The sequence below is a fragment of the Nematostella vectensis genome, chromosome 10, assembly GCF_932526225.1.
Source record: "Nematostella vectensis chromosome 10, jaNemVect1.1, whole genome shotgun sequence".
Classification (NCBI taxonomy): domain Eukaryota; kingdom Metazoa; phylum Cnidaria; class Anthozoa; order Actiniaria; family Edwardsiidae; genus Nematostella; species Nematostella vectensis.
In genome coordinates this window covers 2,709,319-2,725,283 of record NC_064043.1, presented here as the reverse complement: position 1 = coordinate 2,725,283, position 15,965 = coordinate 2,709,319, and the positions used below count along the sequence as shown (strand labels likewise).

At 44.7% G+C, this 15,965-nt stretch overlaps 2 protein-coding genes and 1 long non-coding RNA gene across 5 annotated transcripts in view; 1 reads left to right on the top strand and 2 right to left on the bottom strand.

Annotated features, from left to right (window-relative positions):
- Positions 1-1,888: 1,888 nt before the first annotated feature.
- On the bottom strand, positions 1,889-10,878 carry LOC5516492 (protein sidekick-2). 3 transcript variants are annotated; one of them, XM_032386270.2, is made up of 7 exons: positions 10,446-10,878; positions 7,700-7,996; positions 6,718-7,017; positions 5,143-5,226; positions 4,956-5,048; positions 3,948-4,025; positions 1,889-3,119 (listed from the first exon to the last, which is right to left on the bottom strand). In XM_032386270.2, exons 1-7 carry the CDS (start codon positions 10,516-10,518, stop codon positions 2,392-2,394), a joined length of 1,653 nt encoding a protein of 550 aa, XP_032242161.1. In that variant the 5' UTR covers positions 10,519-10,878; the 3' UTR covers positions 1,889-2,391. The 3 variants fall into 3 exon arrangements, with proteins under 3 accessions (XP_032242161.1, XP_032242162.1, XP_001636564.1); XM_032386271.2 differs by lacking the exon at positions 4,956-5,048; XM_001636514.3 differs by lacking the exons at positions 3,948-4,025; positions 4,956-5,048.
- LOC125573085 lies at positions 10,860-12,404 on the top strand. Its single transcript, XR_007313951.1, has 2 exons — positions 10,860-10,989; positions 11,602-12,404. It is a non-coding gene; the product is annotated as an uncharacterized LOC125573085 (long non-coding RNA).
- LOC5516438 (ubiquitin carboxyl-terminal hydrolase 19) overlaps positions 12,330-15,965 on the bottom strand; it is a 29,733-nt gene continuing 26,097 nt past the window's right edge. The window contains exon 22 of the mRNA XM_048733419.1: positions 12,330-12,876. Within this exon, the coding sequence (XP_048589376.1) occupies positions 12,407-12,876 (470 nt within the window). The 3' untranslated portion in view covers positions 12,330-12,406. The remainder of the gene's footprint in view (positions 12,877-15,965) is intronic.

Below are 15,965 nucleotides of genomic sequence, written 5' to 3'. Positions count from 1 at the left end.
TACCGTGACTGTGCCGTGACCACACCATCACCGTGACAGCACCGTGACCAAACCATCACCGTGACTGTGCCGTGACCACACCATTACCGTGACCAAACCATTACCGTGACCACACCATTACCGTGACTGTGCCGTGACCAAACCATTACCGTGAACACACCCTTACCGTGACTGTGCCGTGACCACACCATTACCGTGACCACACCATTACCGTGACTGTGCCGTGACCAAACCATTACCGTGATTGTGCCGTGACCAAACCATTACCGTGACCACACCATCACCGTGACTGTGCCGTGACCACACCATCAAGATGACTGTGCCGTGACCACACCATTACCGTGACTGTGCCGTGATCACACTATTACCGTGACTGTGCCGTGACCACACCATCACCGTGCCGTGACTGTGCCGTGATCACACTATTACCGTGACTGTGCCGTGACCACACCATTACCGTGACTGTGCCGTTACCACACTATTACCGTGACTGTGCCGTGACCACACCATAACCGTGCCGTGACTACACCATTACCGTGACCACACTATTACCGTGACTGTGCCGTGACCACACCATTACCGTGACTGTTCCGTGACCACACTATTACCGTGACTGTGCCGTGACCACACCATTACCGTGACTGTGCCGTGACCACACTATTACCGTGACTGTGCCGTGACCACACCATCACCGTGCCGTGACTACACCATTACCGTGACTGTGCCGTGACCACACCATCAAGATGACTGTGCCGTGACCACACCATTACCGTGACTGTGCCGTGAACACACGGTTACAGTGACCAAAATAATTAATGCGGCTCCCTCATTGATGGAGCCCTAAAGACGAGGATCTCCGTGAAGTGTTAGATTCACATTTAGAATATGCCGTCTTCCTGTCACTCCTCAAATACACGCGCACCCAGAGCTTTATTCTGGTCGCAAAACTAGTACTCTTATACGCTGTCGCTACTTTATTTTTCTTTATTTTCATCATAAATTTTGCGAAATTTTTCTCGAATGACGTTAACCAACAGCTAAAACAGGACCAATATAATGAAACTAAACCAAGAAGCTGTCCCTTAGCGGATGCTGAAGTGCCTTTCAAGTCAGTGTTACAGCGGAAAAGTATTCTTGTCCCTCGGGTCCTTACTAAGAGATCCCAAGAGAACCTTCAACCTCTGTCATCAATTTTTTTCTATATCCATTAAATTTCGCGAGATTAAAGTTCAAAGTCTTTATTTCCGCAAATCTTTAATTTTGCGAATTTAAGTACGAGCGAAAATTAAGCAGAATCGGTATTATCTGTCACGCAACGCTACTAACCTGTCATGAAAAACAGCTAACCAGTCAGGCGACAATACTGACCTTGCACGCAAAGTCATAATGGCTGCATAGAAAAACTAAGGGAATCTAAGGGAAAAACTCATGCCGACAGAAACACACGGGCAAGCATGCGCGTCCACATTTTGCTTTACAGGGCTTCTTCATGCCGACATGATTCTCGTCAGATGCCGTGGATTTCCTGATGGCCAGAAGGACGGATGGGCGGCCACGCCCAATGGGTGCGGGGAATGTCCCAGATGCGATATATGCGGATGGTCATGCAGGCCCTAAAAGAACAATCGTGCGCAACCACACGACTGAACAAAATGCGTCAACTAGACCAAACTAAGAACCTTTTTTATAGTAAGATAATTTTATGATCAAAACTGTTTTTAACAATATGTAAATGCACTAAGTACAAGCGTGTGAGTTTGCCTTAATTATTTCCATGACGTTATCAGTTATCATGTCATTACACCAACAAATCAGTGCGCGTGATAAATTTCAGTCATCGCTTGAACTTATTAAACTAAGTATTAAGGGTATAAACGAGACATTTAGCTTAGACTTGAACAATGTGCATGTTTTAATCTCTTGATAGTAAAAACTTCAATGCCCCAAATTTGGTACATTGATGACATCATGCGTGCGCGATTTTTGGCCATTGATCTTAGGCCATCTTGAAGAGACTCTTTTCTCCCTGTTGCGATCTATGCTTTTGGACTAGAGACGGGACAAACGACACAAAGCTCCGTATAGGTAACTAAAGCTGAGTCACACATCTGCTTTTTGCATTTTCCTGGTCTATCTATTTATTTATCTCTATCGTAATATAACGTTTCTACAGAAAATAATCAACTCACACTGTGAACGAATTGGGATATCGGATCGACTTCTCCCCTGAGTGTCTACGAATGGACCATGTAACGTGAGATTAATATCTACATTTTAAACCCTCTCTTTCTATCTTGACGACGATCATAGCGAATTGCGAAAGAGCGCTCATATCTGCGTCTTTCCTTCAGCTTTCATCTATCTCTATCTATCATTCACGGCAAGCTAGGGTCATGCCTTTGGACAGAGTGGGGCTTCCATGCTACCTCCCCCACCCTCAAGCACGTTCGCGGGGATCTCCGCATACAGCCCCTCCAAAGGCCTCTCCGTGTCATCAAGGTTCATATAAACACGCTTGGTGTGTTCCTTTGGCTCCAGGGACTCGTATAAATGTTTCATGTTTTCGTACCCGTTATCTTTCGGGACATCCCGCGGGACGTTTGGGATCGCAAAGGGTACAGCGTATATTCGTGACGGGTCACTCGCGGGATGCGGGCGGGTTACGGGTTCGTGGTTCACATATCGTACATTGTTCACAGGCAATGTCTGTACATCCGGGACTTGAGGCAACATAGGACTGGTCTCATCAGAAGTGTAAGTATCGTCATTGGACGAGCTCGGCCTCTCCCCCTCCCCCACGGTACCCCTTGAGGGGGGAGGTGAGGAACATGAGGGCGGGGCATACCGGATACTCCCCTCACCCCTAGTGACCACGCCCTTAGGCCTAGTCACCTCCTGGCTTTTCTTGTCACTCAACGCAACCAATCCCATCGTGCCCTCCTGTCCCTGCTTGTAATCCCGTTGTGCCTTGCGACGATGACGCCACAACAGACATACAATCAGCAGGACTAGTACCAGGCCCCCGGCGGCTGCTGGAAGGATGATCTTGAAGACGAGGCTAAGAGTAGAGGATTTGTGTCGAGGCATGTCGTGCTTGGCGGCCTGGACAGCGGTGAAGTCTGAAACACGAGAAATAATCCCTCTCGTACATTAAAAGAAGCGAGATATTTCACTACGATACTCTGGATCTGTCCAAAAATGGGGTCAGCTCAGCGCGAAACACCGATAACTGAAACTAAACCCACCCAACACACGATACACCGAGTACATCCCGTGTAAACGAGTCGAAGCGAAGAGAAGAAAGAAGGAAAAAAGCTTTTCTCCTACTTCCGCTCCAAATGCGATTCCTTCTTCTTTTTCTCGCCTACACAGGCGTCACGTGACGCCTCGTGTGCGTCGCGGGGGGTGCGAAATCCGATGGTGGACCTATTTTTTCCTGGGGGGGGGGGAGGGGGAGGGAGGAGAATGAGTTTTCTGATAAAAAATCTGCCCCCCCCCCCATCCCCCCCTCGAAAGAACTAACAGGGAATTTTTTATGTCATTATGCCGCAGGATCTGGGTACGGGCCTGCGTCGTTATGCGCGTTATGTGTTGAGAGTACGCGCTTATGTTGTTATACCGTATATATAAGAACAAGCGATTTGATTGGTTGAGAAACTCGGGATAAAATGCAATATATACCTCCCTAGGAGGTGGATATTTTCCTGCGCCCCGAAATCAAGCAAATGGCGGGTGTAACAGCCGATTTACAAGTGTTTACGAAAAGAAAATTGCTCTAAAGCTCGTTTTATATGTTAAAACAATTATACCATTTCCATATTTCGCCACTCTCCACCTCAATGGAAATGGTATAATTGTTGATTATGTATGTTACTTTTGAAAGAGCTTAAGAGACCTTGTGTACTAAGTGAATACAGATAATAGCATTATGTAACGCCAAGACATACCAGCATTAGTCAGCGGAGATGGCGTTACATTGGGAGTGTGTGTCACAACCGGGGAAGAGCTTCTGATATACATGGACGCTGATAAAGAAATATTAGATTTTAGTAGAAGCGTGTCAGCTCAAGCTAGTTCTATTGTTAAATATTTGCAAACGACTCATTTCTGCTCAAAATTTCTTTTCGACGATGTTGCTCAGTCGGTAACAGATCATTTCTGGTCAAATTTTGTTTTAATTTTTAAAAGAAACCATTAGAGAGGTTTTCAAAAACCCGTGTAATATTTTATTTAGTACTAATACACTGTAATGTCTTTGTTCTCTTTTGTTCTGGCTTGACTATTACACTTAAACAATTACATTTTGTTGGATTTTGAAAACTACTCTATGGTATCTACGGATAATTTTCTTGTCTCGAACACAAAAAAATCTATGTGCACGTGCAAACGATTACATCACTGAACGATCATAGCTACACCCTCCCAAGAGACCCAAGGCGCCCTGATAGACATCGTTATTTTCACGCTACGTCACAGCGAGCTGTGCGTGGCGTAACCGTATAAGACAGGCCTGGGATCCTGGTTATTGCCTCCCCATAAATGCGCGGGTACCTCAGGTTCCTTTGTGTTGTACAGTTCGCTAGATAGCGGTGTTGGGGCAGAAATCTCCAGCCTAGCCGTAAAGCTTTAGCTGCCATACGGTGATTCAGCGCACGTCTGGATGTATGCATCGTTTTTTATTTTTAAATGAAAATGCTGATCGGGTTCGATCTTGGGCAAGGATCTTTAGACTTTTTTTTCATCAAACATGGATACCATTTATCGATGATCAATGTGGCCATTCAGCGGATGTCTGGATGTCTGGTCTATTTTTCTATTTTAACTAGCCAGTCAAGTTCGATCCACCACATACATTTTTTTTATTTTAAAGTTTCGTCAGTTTTTTTCCCGGCCATCAAATGAATTGTACTTGTGGATAGTTAAGCAATATTAATTAGAGTAAGAAATTAGCATACCAGGGTTAGTTGTTAGTTTTGTGAGTGGAGACATGCGATGTGACGTGGAGACATGCGATGATGCAGGACGAGCCTGCGTGACATGCGTAGTCACTGATAAAGAAAAGGGTTAATAACAATATATTAGCTGATTACAATAGCCGTTGGTAATCAGATGATAAGTAGGGGCTGCTGTGTTTCGTCCTACCTTTAGGGACCATGTCTGTTGTTGGGTGTGTACTGGTGGTTTCTCCTGTAGTTTTATGCGTGACACCCACAGTGGACTTGATCACTATCAGAGGAATTAACAAATAAAAATCTCCCTCACAACTCTATATAGCCTATACCTCTTTCACCCCCGGCCCCTTCCCCTAGCTTGTTATCCTTATCTCTTCCCCTGGCCACTCTTCCCCTAGCTTGTTATCCTTATCTCTTCCCCTGGCCACTCTTCCCCTAGCTTGTTATCCTTATCTCTTCCCCTGGCCACTCTTCCCCTAGCTTGTTATCCTTATCTCTTCCCCTGGCCACTCTTCCCCTAGCTTGTTATACTTATCTCTTCCCCTGGCCACTCTTCCCCTAGCTTGTTATCCTTATCTCTTCCCCTGGCCACTCTTCCCCTAGCTTGTTATCCTTATCTCTTCCCCTGGCCACTCTTCCCCTAGCCTGTTATCCTTATCCCTTCCCCTGGCCACTCTTCCCCTAGCTTGTTATCCTTATCTCTTCCCCTGGCCACTCTTCCCCTAGCTTGTTATCCTTATCCCTTCCCCTGGCCACTCTTCCCCTAGCTTGTTATCCTTATCTCTTCCCCTGGCCACTCTTCCCCTAGCTTGTTATCCTTATCTCTTCCCCTGGCCACTCTTCCCCTAGCTTGTTATCCTTATCTCTTCCCCTGGCCACTCTTCCCCTAGCTTGTTATCCTTATCTCTTCCCCTGGCCACTCTTCCCCTAGCTTGTTATCCTTATCTCTTCCCCTGGCCACTCTTCCCCTAGCTTGTTATACTTATCTCTTCCCCTGGCCACTCTTCCCCTAGCTTGTTATCCTTATCTCTTCCCCTGGCCACTCTTCCCCTAGCTTGTTATCCTTATCTCTTCCCCTGGCCACTCTTCCCCTAGCTTGTTATCCTTATCCCTTCCCCTGGCCACTCTTCCCCTAGCTTGTTATCCTTATCTCTTCCCCTGGCCACTCTTCCCCTAGCTTGTTATCCTTATCCCTTCCCCTGGCCACTCTTCCCCTAGCTTGTTATCCTTATCTCTTCCCCTGGCCACTCTTCCCCTAGCTTGTTATCCTTATCTCTTCCCCTGGCCACTCTTCCCCTAGCTTGTTATACTTATCCCTTCCCCTGGCCACTCTTCCCCTAGCTTGTTATCCTTATCTCTTCCCCTGGCCACTCTTCCCCTAGCTTGTTATCTTTATCTCTTCCCCTGGCCACTCTTCCCCTAGCTTGTTATACTTATCTCTTCCCCTGGCCACTCTTCCCCTAGCTTGTTATACTTATCTCTTCCCCTGGCCACTCTTCCCCTAGCTTGTTATCCTTGTCCCTTCCCCCTAGCTTCTTCCCTTAGCCCCTTTCCCTAACTTCTTCCCTTAGCCCCTCTGGTTCCTTCCCCTAGGTTCTTATCCTTGCCCCTTCCCCCAGCTTCTCCCTTAGCCCCTTCCCCTGGCCACTCTTCCCCTAGCTTGTTATCCTTGTCCCTTCCCCCTAACTTCTTCCCTTAGCCCCTTCCCCTGGCCCCTTCCCCTAGCTTCTCCCTTAGTCCTTTTCCAGGCCTCAATCATACTTACCCCACTCCTCCTGAACGGTGACGGTGACAGGTCTGGATTTCTTGCCCGCTCCTTTATTCGTGTACCCCGCTACGGCGACTAAGTACCTTACACCAGGTTTAAGACCCTTTATATTGTACACTAGAGTGTCATTAGATACACTTTGCCGAAGCCAGCGGCCGGTGTTGGAGGGTCGGTAGAATACGATGTACCCCTGTAACAGGGCGTGGTGGTACTCGGAGGGGATGGGGTGCCATGAGACCCTGATGGACCTGCTATCATGTGACCTGGCCGTGACGTTCATCGGAGCCATGCTGGGAACTGAGAGATGTAAGGGGAATGACGGTGAATTTTCTGATCTATTTTTGAAGAATCGCATTTTTGTAACTTGTCAAGGCTGAAATTTTCCCGATTCTCACTGGAACATAAGCGCAAGAAAACACAGGGGCGGATCCAGCTTTTCGCTATAGGAGGGAGGGGGGTGGCTTAGTGACAAAGGGGGGAGGGGGTAATTTTTTTTGTTACATATGGGTTTCTGGCAACCTAAAAGGGGGGGGAGGGGGGGGGGGGGTTAAACCCCCTGAAAACACCCCCAGATCCGCTACTGAAACACAGCTGCTTGATTTTTTGAATTTGCACTTTTGTTTGGCCAATTCTCACTTGTGTTAAGATAGGATAGGATAGGATAGGATAAGATAGGATAAGATAGGATAAGATAGGATAGGATAGGATGGGATGGGATGGGACAGGATAGTTATTTCTATAAACAAATCTAAACGCTCTCTCGCATTTGTGCGCGGCATACGGCGTAGTGAGAATAAGCTTTTTGATCAAAATACTATTTCAAGATAACAATACACGATGCACGAAGCGTGTGAACACTCTTTAAAACAATGTGATGCTAGCATACACCCTCAAGTTTCGGGAGACCAATCCAGACCTAAAAATATGCTCTTTTGATCGCTGGCTACCAATGGCTTAGTCCGCTGACCTAGTAACTCACCTGATTCGTTTGTAAACACTCTTAGCCCCTCGGACCACGGGCTCTGCCGGCTATCCGCGTCTAGCGCTAACACCCTCACCAAGTACCACGTGTTGGGCTTGAGTTTCAGCACAGCCTGGTTACTAAGCACCACCTTCTGAGTCGTACGACCCTCAAAGGGCGCGTAACGCACATAATACCTCAGGCTTGCGTTACCACCTGATGGGTCACGCCACACGAGCGTGACAGCAACTCCATGCGTGCTGCTTGGTTCTAGATCGACCACAGCAAGACCGGTCGGTCTACCAGGGTTCGCATCTGTAGAGGAAAAGTGATGTGATTAGTACTTATCTCCTTTGCAGCCGCTAGTCACGCAAGGCTACCCTTTGCTAGCAGAGTAAATGCAGAAACTCAAAAGAAAGAGGTAGAACAGTAGCACCTTGACTAAATCTAATCTATTGTAAAGTACCCCCCCTCCCATCCCCAAGTACTTTCCCCCCCCCCCTCACTTCCCCAGAACCTGTATTTTTTATCCGTTATCTTGTGAAAACATTAAAACCAGTAAACATATTCCGACCTCGTTTTATTTTGTCCAAAGGAGACGCTAAGGCGGGACGAGGAAAGCTCGAGTAAGTCACATGTCTTCCAACCCCCCCAAATGACCCTATTAGGTTCGCGCTAATACTGCTGAGTAATGCTACTAATAGCCACAATTTTGAATGAAAACAAACACCGTGTTTTGCTGGACGTGTTTTAGAAACAGGAGACGACCAGATTGTCCTGAGTCACGTTGTCACGTACAATGCGTTGTTTTTCAGTGTAGATATGTCGCTTGTCATGGAAGGCTGTTGTTATAAAACGAATTATAGTGGCTGTTAAAAAAAGTTTATAAATGGGGAAATCAGAATGCCCGCTTGATACTTGATGAAATGGAGAGACCAAGCTTATATGGATCTTGGTGAGGTTAAACTAATAACATTATTCTTTAATTTTGCGGTCGCGGCAAAAAATATGTTTGCAGGGAATTTAATTCCGCGAAAATTAAGTTCAATTGACTTAATTGACTGAAATAACACCAATAAATTGAAACACGCTGCCTCTCTCTGTAATGTGGAGAAGTGTCCCTGTTCCTTCGAGCCATCGTCATTGCCATCGTAAAGAGCTTGTCACAAGGATTATTTTTGTGAGCATTTAGAGAAAATAACTAGCCTCAATATTTAACAATGTTGACTATTCTTTTTTGTTTGATAGTGAAAAATGCAAAAGGACATAATGAAACGGAAAATTGAACGATTTCCAAAGAGTAACCATTTTGAGTAGGATACTAATTAGACCTTGACTTCTAAACAAAACAATCCTCTCTAGAAATGCCACGCCTGCATCCGGCTAACTCCCTCGATTACCCGATTCCCTTTGATGAAAACGGCAAGAAATGGATGCATCATATAATTATGTATTTTCTATACACTTTCTATATCGTAATCTAACACAAGAGTAAACTCTCTTTCACTTTTTTCTGCAAGCTATTCTAAGTGGCCCCATCTGGAGGAGGATTTCTATGGCTAGGGATAACTGGAATAACTCTCTCAGCATCGCCGATCACTCACAATTAGCTTAAACAAGCCGGAACTTGGAAGAAAACCAAAATACGGCGAGCTGCGATGACAGCTCTTTAAGGATGTGGTCAGAAAGCTGACAACAGAATAACAATGCATAGCTGGTCCTAGTTTTTCTTTCAGCGATGGCGCAGACGAATTAACGATCTGCGCACGCCCTTGACGTCTTGAGTGAAACCCATCGCTAAACCCATCGATAAGAGCCGTTAACAAGTGTTTAGTGATACTATAGTCCCGTGCTCTATTTTCTGGCGACCAGCCGGGATTTTTAGCCTTTACGCAAGTGACCTGAGATAACAATATGGCTTCTGCGGTCAATAACAATAAGATAGTATCTTATCTTCGCAACGGTAGCTCTCATCTGCGCACTGTGTACATATCTTTTGGACTTACAACAAGCTTTGCTATAAAACGAATACATTTACGAGGGTTCCAGCGAGGCTTTTTTTTAATTGTGATCTTTTTTAAAGATTAAGTCTGGATCTATTGCCAAGAAGGACCTAATCTCGACAATCGCATTTTGAGATATATACCGGCTAACTGCTCGATATTGATGACGTTATCGACCTGCGAGGGAATTTCAGAAGTTTTTCAAAACCAATAAACATATTTGTCAACGTTGACTAAACAATCCAAAGTAATAATTAAAAAATGTGCTTCCACGAAAAACTTTATTGACTGGAAGAACTTTTCAGGAAAAGAAAGGGAAAACTCTAACAGGAAGTTTGAAATCAATAAAATTAAACTTAAATTAAATCTAGCGCCTATTACTCATTCTGACCTTCACGTTTGCCATTGTGTATCAAGGCGTGAGATGTTTTGAGGTGTATGTTATCTAACAATAATCTTCATAACACAACAGTCATGTTATAAACTCGTACTCAATTCTGTAAATCTAAGCTTATCTAAACAACCATCTGTAGAAGTATTTAATTATCCTTGCGCTTTTAAAATCGTCGCTAATTGCCATCGAATATCAGACACTGATTCCTTTCAGGAAAATATTAAAATGTCAATGGATTCCAAAAGCAGTGCGTAACAGCTAAAAGCTACCCACTATTCCAGTGTTGTTCTGGTCTGCATAGACCCCTACCCGGCCTTACATAAATTCTAAGAAATCCACCGAGTGCTAGACTTTACTCGTGACTTACCAATCGACTTCACCAAGAGACCCAAGACTGCAGACAATTTGACGAGGAATACAAACCACCGTGCTCTCAACATCTCGCAAATTACGTGTGTCTACCCACTATAACGCCTTTGGTTTAGCCCACTAAGCTAGCCGTAAGTTCACGCGGAGTCGTCAAGACTTGTGCGCGTCTTGTATGGCAAGTTTACTTTGATGTTTTCAGCTTCAGCGGTAGAGGAACTATGAGTTCACCTTCAGCGCTCCGACTTATGTCAAGCTGATATGATGGACGGAAATTATGCCAAGGACCTCGGGGTAGAGACAGGGCATCGACAGCCAATCCTAGACGCCCTTTAGCGCGGGGCACAAGCTGCGCGAACGACTCGAGTTACAAACTTCGATCACGGCCCGAGGAAGGAAGAACATTCGCGAGGCTATCCCTATAAGCTGCTTGATTACTTCAACTGGAGCGCGTTATTTTCGTTCACGGCTCCATGGTCACCCATTCAATAATACTAGCGCACCGTTGACTCCTGGTCCGTCGAACCGTCTGCGACAATGAGACAGTCAGTAGGATGATTGCTTATGATTATGATAATGAGATTGTGACTTAACGGTCTTTTGAAGGGGAGGTTTCTTATATCGCGTGGTTTTCCTGAGAACTTAAAACGGCGTCTTCTGTAAATCGGTCCCATGTCACGTCGCACGCACGAGCTCGCATTTCACGCTAGATTAGCCGGGTGCCCTATCGCGTGATCTATGCTTTCTGCACTGAAAGAAATATAGAGTCATCTAGCAGCGCGGCTGAACAGATTTACTTTATAAAACTGTGCAGTTTGCACAGATGTGGATACTAAATGGACAGTTTATCACTCGGTTAATCCCACAGCTTCAAACTACAGTGTGTAACGTCTGGTCTGGCCCTCAACTCAGACAGACAAGGAACCGCTTACTCTACTATCGAGTTCCGAGTACGAGTGTCTTTAAGATCCCTAGTACAGTGTAGGCTTTAGCTGTTTATGTTTTTTTAAGTATTATGAATTCGAAAGTTGTCTATTTTAGTATGTTGAGCCCGGAAAGGGGGTGGGGGGTTAGGGAGTTTCTATTTCTATTCTATTTTCTAATCTAGGGATTGGGTATTTTCTAGGGGGTAATTTTTGCTGTTTGTGTATTTTTAGGGTATTTTTTCAAATTTTCCGACGCGCATCCCTGATGTTAAGACCTCCCGATTCGACAAGATATCAACATCTTACACATGCTTGCAAATAGACACATCACAGGAACACAGCAGCAACAGATACGTAAAAAGGCCAAACCGCAGGTTTACAAACCCGATCGGTGAAACCATAGCCGGCAAATAGTCGTCGGTAAAGCTCTCGTCGAAAAGCCCATGGTCGGAAGAGGTAAAAAGGAACTGGGGCACCAGGATTGACCGGTGACAAATTGGCGTAACTCACGTCCTTGTACCGGGCCCGCGCTCCATTCAAACTTTCTTCTTTCGGACGCCCGCTTATAAAAAAAAAGGCGGCATCAAGTAGACAAGACAGACGGCAAAGGGGCTTATCCCAATACCATTTAAAGGAGAAAACCTCCTTGATGGCAGAATACTTCTGGAAGGAAGAAATCGGGGTATTTCAATTGTGCGCAGAAATGTTTAAAATAGTACGCACTAAATATGTCGACTTTGTTCACTCATCGCATAGCCTTAGGTCAGGCAGCATGCATCGGCCATTGCTGACAAGGACGGTCCATCTTTCTTGTAACGGTGAAATGCCAGCCTAATATTTAATAGCAATGTTCTTGTGTTGCGCCTTTTCTGCAATCCACTTTGTAACTTTGATTGAAACAATTAACTATATTATCATTATATAATATTATTATACGCGCCCAATCCAAGAAAGATAGCTTAGTTTGTGCAGTCTTTATTCCCCTCCCAAAAATGTACATCACTTGGAAAAAAAATCAAAATTCCTTAAAATATTATCAGTCTAATTCACATTCATCCACGTCCACAAGACTGCGTGACAACCCCGCGGTACTGTCACGTAACGAGTCATGCAACGAGTCAACAGATGACAGCGTGACATTGCTCATGGGGACATCCGCTGACTTTGATCGGCAAGATTCCAGCTCATCATCACTTGAATTCGAAGAGTCGTCTTTACGCTGCGCATGCTCTGATGACGCCTGACCGCTAATTCCATTGCTGACCGGAGGCGCTGACGAATGGGTTGTAGGTGTACCTTCGTGGGTTTCGCTAGTTGCCGCCGTCTGCGCATGCTCTTTGGAGGTTTGTCCGCTGGCCGTTTTTGGTAATGATATGCCTGGTGGTGGGATCCCTGTGGTTTGGGGACCAGTTGGTCGTCGCTGATAGAACAACACATATGCGTACTTGGAGACGACGCGTTCTTCTGCCGTGACCGTCACGTTACGGTCGTCAAAGTAACGCCAGCCTATGGAGAAGGGTGAATGACATCTCGTTACCACCAGCTATAAATCATCAATAACCACACCAATATGAACATTAGCACATCGAAAACTTAAACAAAATTAAAACGACCATAATCACTACGTCATAATCATTTATTTCTATCACTACCATCATCATTATTACCCCTATTCTCATCATAACCACCACCACCATCATTATGAAACTATCAGTCTTTAATATGAAATAATAACAATAGCCACAACTTCAACACAATGCAAAACAAAACACAGCACAGACATTACAGTAGTATTGCAGCCTCCTGTTGCTTTACGCATTAGTCATTACGTACCAATCTGTAGCCTTACGCATTAGTCATTACGTACCAATCTGTAGCCTTACGCATTAGTCATTACGTACCAATCTGTAGCCTTACGCATTAGTCATTACGTACCAATCTGTAGCTTTACGCATTAGTCATTACGTACCGATCTGTAGCCTTACGCATTAGTCATTACGTACCGATCTGTAGCCTTACGCATTAGTCATTACGTACCAATCTGTAGCCTTACGCATTAGTCATTACGTACCGATATGTAGCCTTACGCATGAGTCATTACGTACCAATCTGTAGCCTTACGCATTAGTCATTACGTACCAATCTGTAGCTTTACGCATTAGTCATTACGTACCAATCTGTAGCTTTACGCATTAGTCATTACGTACCGATCTGTAGCCTTACGCATTAGTCATTACGTACCGATCTGTAGCCTTACGCATTAGTCATTACGTACCAATCTGTAGCCTTACGCATTAGTCATTACGTACCGATATGTAGCCTTACGCATGAGTCATTACGTACCAATCTGTAGCCTTACGCATTAGTCATTACGTACCAATCTGTAGCCTTACGCATTAGTCATTACGTACCGATCTGTAGCTTCACGCATGAGTCATTACGTACCAATCTGTAGCCTTACGCATTAGTCATTACGTACCAATCTGTAGCCTTACGCATTAGTCATTACGTACCGATCTGTAGCTTCACGCATGAGTCATTACGTACCAATCTGTAGCCTTACGCATTAGTCATTACGTACCAATCTGTAGCTTTACGCATTAGTCATTACGTACCAATCTGTAGCTTTACGCATTAGTCATTACGTACCGATCTGTAGCCTTACGCATTAGTCATTACGTACCGATCTGTAGCCTTACGCATTAGTCATTACGTACCAATCTGTAGCCTTACGCATTAGTCATTACGTACCAATCTGTAGCCTTACGCATTAGTCATTACGTACCGATCTGTAGCCTTACGCATTAGTCATTAAGTACCGATCTGTAGCTTTACGCATGAGTCATTACGTACCGATCTGTAGCCTTACGCATTAGTCATTACGTACCAATCTGTAGCCTTACGCATTAGTCATTACGTACCAATCTGTAGCCTTACGCATTAGTCATTACGTACCGATCTGTAGCCTTACGCATTAGTCATTACGTACCGATCTGTAGCCTTACGCATTAGTCATTACGTACCAATCTGTAGCCTTACGCATTAGTCATTACGTACCGATCTGTAGCCTTACGCATTAGTCATTACGTACCGATCTGTAGCCTTACGCATTAGTCATTACGTACCGATCTGTAGCCTTACGCATTAGTCATTACGTACCGATCTGTAGCCTTACGCATTAGTCATTACGTACCAATCTGTAGCCTTACGCATTAGTCATTACGTACCGATCTGTAGCCTTACGCATTAGTCATTACGTACCAATCTGTAGCCTTACGCATTAGTCATTACGTACCAATCTGTAGCCTTACGCATTAGTCATTACGTACCAATCTGTAGCCTTACGCATTAGTCATTACGTACCGATCTGTAGCCTTACGCATTAGTCATTACGTACCAATCTGTAGCCTTACGCATTAGTCATTACGTACCGATCTGTAGCCTTACGCATTAGTCATTACGTACCAATCTGTAGCCTTACGCATTAGTCATTACGTACCAATCTGTAGCCTTACGCATTAGTCATTACGTACCAATCTGTAGCCTTACGCATTAGTCATTACGTACCAATCTGTAGCCTTACGCATTAGTCATTACGTACCAATCTGTAGCCTTACGCATTAGTCATTACGTACCGATCTGTAGCCTTACGCATTAGTCATTACGTACCAATCTGTAGCCTCACGCATTAGTCATTACGTACCAATCTGTAGCCTTACGCATTAGTCATTACGTACCGATCTGTAGCCTTACGCATGAGTCATTACGTACCAATCTGTAGCCTTACGCATTAGTCATTACGTACCAATCTGTAGCCTTACGCATTAGTCATTACGTACCAATCTGTAGCCTTACGCATTAGTCATTACGTACCGATCTGTAGCCTTACGCATGAGTCATTACGTACCAATCTGTAGCCTTACGCATTAGTCATTACGTACCAATCTGTAGCCTCACGCATTAGTCATTACGTACCAATCTGTAGCCTTACGCATTAGTCATTACGTACCAATCTGTAGCCTTACGCATTAGTCATTACGTACCGATCTGTAGCCTTACGCATGAGTCATTACGTACCAATCTGTAGCCTTACGCATTAGTCATTACGTACCAATCTGTAGCCTCACGCATTAGTCATTACGTACCAATCTGTAGCCTTACGCATTAGTCATTACGTACCGATCTGTAGCCTTACGCATTAGTCATTACGTACCAATCTGTAGCCTTACGCATTAGTCATTACGTACCAATCTGTAGCCTTACGCATTAGTCATTACGTACCAATCTGTAGCCTTACGCATTAGTCATTACGTACCAATCTGTAGCCTTACGCATTAGTCATTACGTACCAATCTGTAGCCTTACGCATTAGTCATTACGTACCGATCTGTAGCCTTACGCATTAGTCATTACGTACCAATCTGTAGCCTCACGCATTAGTCATTACGTACCAATCTGTAGCCTTACGCATTAGTCATTACGTACCGATCTGTAGCCTTACGCATGAGTCATTACGTACCAATCTGTAGCCTTACGCATTAGTCATTACGTACCAATCTGTAGCCTTACGCATTAGTCATTACGTACCAATCTGT